This window comes from Drosophila santomea, chromosome 3L, assembly GCF_016746245.2.
Source record: "Drosophila santomea strain STO CAGO 1482 chromosome 3L, Prin_Dsan_1.1, whole genome shotgun sequence".
Taxonomy (NCBI): Eukaryota; Metazoa; Arthropoda; class Insecta; order Diptera; family Drosophilidae; genus Drosophila; species Drosophila santomea.
This window is the reverse complement of record NC_053018.2, coordinates 24,323,449-24,329,448: the sequence shown is the minus strand read 5'-3', so window position 1 is coordinate 24,329,448 and position 6,000 is coordinate 24,323,449. Positions and strand designations below refer to the sequence as shown.

General features: G+C 36.3%; 1 protein-coding gene across 5 annotated transcripts in view; it reads right to left on the bottom strand.

Annotated features, from left to right (window-relative positions):
• Positions 1-2,215: 2,215 nt before the first annotated feature.
• LOC120447785 (synaptosomal-associated protein 25) overlaps positions 2,216-6,000 on the bottom strand; it is a 237,543-nt gene continuing 233,758 nt past the window's right edge. For all 5 annotated transcript variants that reach the window (XM_039629339.1, XM_039629343.1, XM_039629340.2 and 2 more), the window contains one exon: positions 2,216-3,831. In XM_039629339.1, the coding sequence (XP_039485273.1) occupies positions 3,769-3,831 (63 nt within the window). In that variant the 3' untranslated portion in view covers positions 2,216-3,768. The remainder of the gene's footprint in view (positions 3,832-6,000) is intronic.

Sequence of the window (6,000 nt, the reverse complement as noted above, 5' to 3'; positions counted from 1 at the left end):
GCCGAAATGAAGCACATGAGCAGCGTGTGGCTTTGGGCAGTTATTCCGCCAGACTCGCCAAGCCGACTTCGTGATAAAGAATTTTTCCGCGCAGCGTTACAAAAACACGTCCGATTTTAGCAAGTGCAAAACTCTCTCCCATGCATAATTATGTGTATGCATATGTGTGTAGCGAATTCTCTTATACCAACACTCCGCGAAAATATGTATGTACACCGCATGGCTTGGCAGCACATAGGCGTGTAAAAGTGCCGGCCAACAGTAAATCAAGTCTTTAACGTAAATACAAAATAACGCTTTTCAGTGTTCTTATTCACCTGCCTTTGCAAATACACTATTCACTTTTTTAAAATTTCAGGAATCCAAAAGCGGCGATTTCCGTGCTCTTTACGCACTTCCGCACTCAAAATATGTCTTTCTGTTTGGTTTAATACACTTTCTTTGACTCATTACTCTTTTTAAATACCGCACGTGTTTTTACTTCCCTTCGGTGGTCTGTTCTTTTCAGAGCGTCTGTCGTCTCAGAGTAGAAAAATCAGAATGATCGCGTGTTCGCTGTACTCTTTGCAAAGGCGACGACTAAAGTGCGAAAGGGACAACTGGGACTTATAGCTTCTGTCTGACGGAGTTGTTACGAGTTTTCAATTAACCCCAGTATAGCGAAAAGTGGTCTAGTTTGAGTCTTTACAGATGATAATAATTTTTTGTTAGATTATTTGCTTCTGCTTATTTCTGGTACACTGGCCACTACACATTGTGGAATATTGGTTCAAAAGAACTTCTTGCTTTTTGCCTTACGGCGCCTTAATTGGGATGCAAACCTTAGATTACCTCCTTATTCAAGTAGATTAATGTTAATTAACTTACCCTCCTTAGCTAACCGTAGAACGATGCTTGGAACAGTCTTTATTTTTAACCTTATTCGTGGTGAAGTGGATAGTGGCGACTTGGTTAGTCGGCTAAACTTTACTGTTCCGAGCAGATTTACTAGAAATTACGTACCTCTAATTTTAAATCATTGTAGATCTAATTATGAGTTGCATGATCCCTACAGAGTATTATGTTCTGACTATAATAGATTGTATCCTATTATCCCTAATTCTGACTCTCTGCCGTTTTTAAAGCGATCAATACTAACATACTTAACGAATTCTTAGATCTTACTACTATATACTGTCTTCTATATCGCGTCTATCTTCCCGCGATTCGAGTCGTACGATACACGGCAGCGCCCCTCGGTCGGTTGGGCGGGAGGTGTAACCGTAGGACTCGCGCGAAAAAAAAAAAAAATTCTTCTGGTCGACCTTCAAACTCAGAAAGCTCTGGTAGTCTGCGCGGTGTCCGTTCGTATGGCAGGTTTTGCTCAAGAGTTCGATTTACAATTCCCTCCTTTGGGGCATGTAAATATCGGGTGTTTTTTAGGCGGTTTTTTTTCCGTAGCGTTTAGTTCGGCCATCTTTGATAACGACTGAGATCTGTTGAGTGCTATATGTTCAGTTTGGTCTCACAATTCATAATGATTAGGTTAACAGCTGAGCAGCGATACCAAATCCTTGAATTTTATTTTGAAAATCAGAGGTCGTTTGTGAAAGTGCACCGTTTGCTTCGCTACTATCGAGAAGTGTCGCACCCAATTCACTCATTTAGACCTCCGGCCACAGATTAAACTTCGCAGAGTGCACACTGAAGAAAATATTGCATCCGTTGAGGCCGGTGTAACAGAAAAACAGAACCCATTGATTTGTCACCGTGCGCTGAAGTTACACCCCTTCCCATCGACATGCCAACCAATCTGCTCTCTATCGCAACCAGTGCATTCATTTAAAACAACGGAGAACGCTATTGTCGAGTTCCCCGACTATCTGATACGCGACAATCACCTCGTGGAACTGCGAAGAAAAATTTCAACACTAAAAAAATTTAAAAACATTTTTCAAAAGTGTCAGTTTTGGCCGTTAAATAGGCGTGACATTCTTTTATAGCTTTTATAGTTTCTGAGAACTCGATGCTCATACGGACAGACGGACATGGCTAGATCGACTCGGCTATTGATCCTAATCAAGAATATATATTCTTTACTGTTATACTGGTAAATACTTTTCAACGAATCTAGTATACCTTTTTACTCTACGAAAAACGGGTATACACATAAACCTCCTGAACAAACACCCTTTATATGTAAATAGCGTTTTCTTACCTCCAAGACAAACAAATATTTGAAAATAACTTGCATAGACCAATCATTTATTTAATTTCACAGGATTTAGTAACATTTTAAAGTGAGCAAAAAATGTTAATAAAACCGGACTACAGAAGTATGTTAATTATTTTATATGTATGTTAGAGGTATGTTTTATTTTTAAATTTTTAATAACATCTTCGTCTGAAACGTTGATAAAGAAAGTTAATAATACGATTTTCTTGTGCTTTTACATGAACGTAACTTATGAATTATGTAAGCGACTATGTAGTAAGGAAAATTTTTATGTTTATGACCACTCAGTAAGCGTTTAGTTTTAACAAATACTCCATGTTTTATGTAGTGCCTGGTGGATAAAGCCATGAAAACATTAAATTTTTAATAAAGAATTACATTTAACTTAACCTGTACATACATTTTCAATCAATGTGATTAAAGTATATTTTTAAAATGTTAAATAAAACAACGGATACCTTACACTAACTACTACTTTTAAATAAGTAAATTATAACTATTTTATAATGATATTTGCTATTTATAGTGTATATAGGTAGAAGTGAGTCGGATCGACGATAGTCGATATAATATCTATATGATATCTCAAAATTCTGAATGGCCAGATCTGCTCAGCAGATCTTCACTTACGACCTAACGGGTTAGCAACGCTTCCTTCTACCTTTTACACACTTTTCAACGGAACAATCTCTTTTACTCGAAATCTAAATTTTTTAATGCAAGTTAAACTAAAAACCATTAGGACCGTTCTAATTGCAAGGGCTAACGGTGGTTTGCGGCGCTACTATCCCATGTAATTTAATTTATGTACATATACATATTTTATATAGGTGTCTCTACTACAAAACCACTGAAAATTTGGGACTAATTATGGTAAGACAAAAAATAAATACACTGGAAAATATTTGGATACCATGATATGCAAAATTTGGGATATAAGCTACTGAATGGCAATATTTATTTATTTATTATTATTTTTTAAACATTTATTAAAAAACTTTCTTAAGGGTGATCAACGCGATGTGTATACTCGGTATTGTATGAACAAACGTAAGACAGCGTTTTATCAAAGAACGCCATCTTTATAAGAACTAAGGGAACTGGCTATATCGACTCGTCTAAAGCGAGCACTTAAAGTTCAAATTATTACATCCCTTGGAGATGCATAACAAAATTTAAATAATTTGGATAACTTTACACTACTAAATAATACGCATCTCAAAACACTATTGGATACTTTGGACTAAAACATGAAATATTGTTATTTTTCAAACAGTGGTTTCACAATTCTGATGATTCTGTGTACCTTAAAAATAAACAGTTCCTATAATATTTTGATTTGACATATCCAATAAAAAATAAATCGCGTCATATATCTGAACAACTTAAAAACTTTTAAAAGGTTCTGCAAATACTGTGTTTGTTTTTTCAAAAGATCTTCAGTTTTATATAACTTTTTGGAGCACATAGGGGGCTGAAATCATGGACAAAAGCCTTGGTTGCACACGTACAAATCAGAAAATATTGAAATGTGTATGTATCGCATAATCTTTTTACTTTAACAGTTGATGTGCCCTTTGATTAGCAACTGCTATCCGCGCTTCATTAGATTCACCCTGAAAAAAAAACAAGAGGCATTTTAGAAAATATAGTACGTAAATAACAATATATATATATGTATTTATATAATAGCAATAGGGAAACAGTTTTAACCATTGTTTCGTACCATTGCAATGCATTGTACCAAAAAGAAAATCGAAAGGGTATTTCGTGTGTCTATCCCGTCACCTTTTCTTAAGGGTTCCCAAAGACTGTAAAATTTGTATAACCCCTAATGCTTTAGAACTGTATAGATTTTCAAAATCTTTTAAAGAATCCTTTTGCTTTATGATAGATAAAAGATGGATAGATATGAGAGATAACCGGATAAAGTCTATTATAGTCAGAACATAACACTGTGAAGAGGTCATGCAACTCATAGTTCGATCTACAATGATTACATATTAGGTGTACGTAATATCTAGTGCATCTGCTTGGAACAGAGAAGTTTAGCCGACTAACCAAATCGTGACTGTCAAGTTCACCGCTATACAAATAAAGACCGTTCCAAGCTTCGGTCAACAGTTTGCTACTGAAGGCAAATTAATTAACATTAGTCTAATAAAATAATAATCTAATATAAGGTTTCATCCCAATGTAGGCGCTTAAGAATTTTTTTTTAAACCGATTTAATGCGATATTGTGGCCTCCAAACAGGTGATACATATTCAAGAATAGGACGGACTAACGAAAGTAATAAGGTTCATGTGAAGTTATTAAATTCCTTTGACCACCTTTTTATAACACCAAGCACACCCCTGGCATTATTCAAAATACACGAAATATTGGGGTCCAGAAGAACAACAAGATCATCACCCACTTAGTGAGTTCCTCGGAGAATACAAGAAAGACAATTTTTGAAGATGACCCGTTGAGTCTTGTCGTTCAAATAACTTAAAATCCAATTTAGAAGATTTAGAAGACGTAATATATCAAGTTTTCTAACCAAGTATGAATGGTTAACAGTCAAATGTTTTACTAAAGTCAGTGTAGATGACATTAGTTTGAAGATTATTATTGAAGCTATGTAAAGAAGGAAAATAGCTCCATTAGGTGGTTGTTAATCTGCATTTTATATAACCGTGCTGACATGGCGATATAATGTCTAAGAAAGGTGCTGCCAATAACATTTCAAAAGCTAAGTGACAGCCGACAATTTAGAGATTCTTGCAACGAACTTTTTTTGTTCGTTTGTTTGTTTGTTCGTCCCACCAAACTTGTGTGATTGCCCGACCAAGGAAAAAACAGGGTTTCAGATTAGGTTTAAGCAGAGCTCTTCCCAAAATCACAGTACAACACCCGAAAGCGCACGTCTAGAACCGCTCCTGTCATAGGACACCGAATGATGACTTCACCATTATTTTGCACTCTTTTGAGCACGGGCCGCATGGCATGGCTGCCGTTGACTCTTTTGCACCTTGATTTGTAGGAGTTTTACGACTCCTTACACTATGTAATTTCTTTCATCTAATTTGTTACCTTTTTATAAAGAGGGATCACAAAGGACTCCTTCCATATAAAGGGGAACTTTGAAGATTCAAGAGATAAGATCAACAGTTTCAGTAGAAGCTTGCACAAAGCTTCCGCGAAGAGTACCGGGGAAGAGTAAGGCTGTAACATAGAATATGTTATTTGACACAATCGTCTTCAAGCTTCAAAGCGAACGGTCGTGTTTTTTTCCGCGCTCCGAATTTATTTTTGTTTATGCCAAATCCAGCGGTGGATTTTAGAAAATTCTTGAATAATTCAATTTCGTACTAGTTAGTTCCGTTCGCTTCGCGAGTGAAGCTCTTTACTCTCTCTTTCGTGCGTTGTCCGTAGTGCTGTTTGGTGAAGTTTTTGTACTTCACTGCACGGTGTACCCGCTCTCTCGCTTTCCCATACAAAAGTATGGCTAAAGTACTAAAGTTCTAAGCGTGCAGACTGCGCTTTTACGGTACATTTTTGATTTTGTGTTTTGGTACAGTGGTCGAAATTCAATTAAATATGAAAACCTATGTTGTCTGCTTACAAAACTAATGACCTGTTGGCTATGTGATAGAATGGTGCACACAAAGTGCGCTGGTTTTAACGGCCGAACAAGTGATGACCTAGCTAAAGGCGCAAATCTAAAATAATGTTGTGATACTTGCCTAGGAGTTGCTAATGAAATGAAACTCTTTATGCGCCAAACTAAAGGTGGCTGA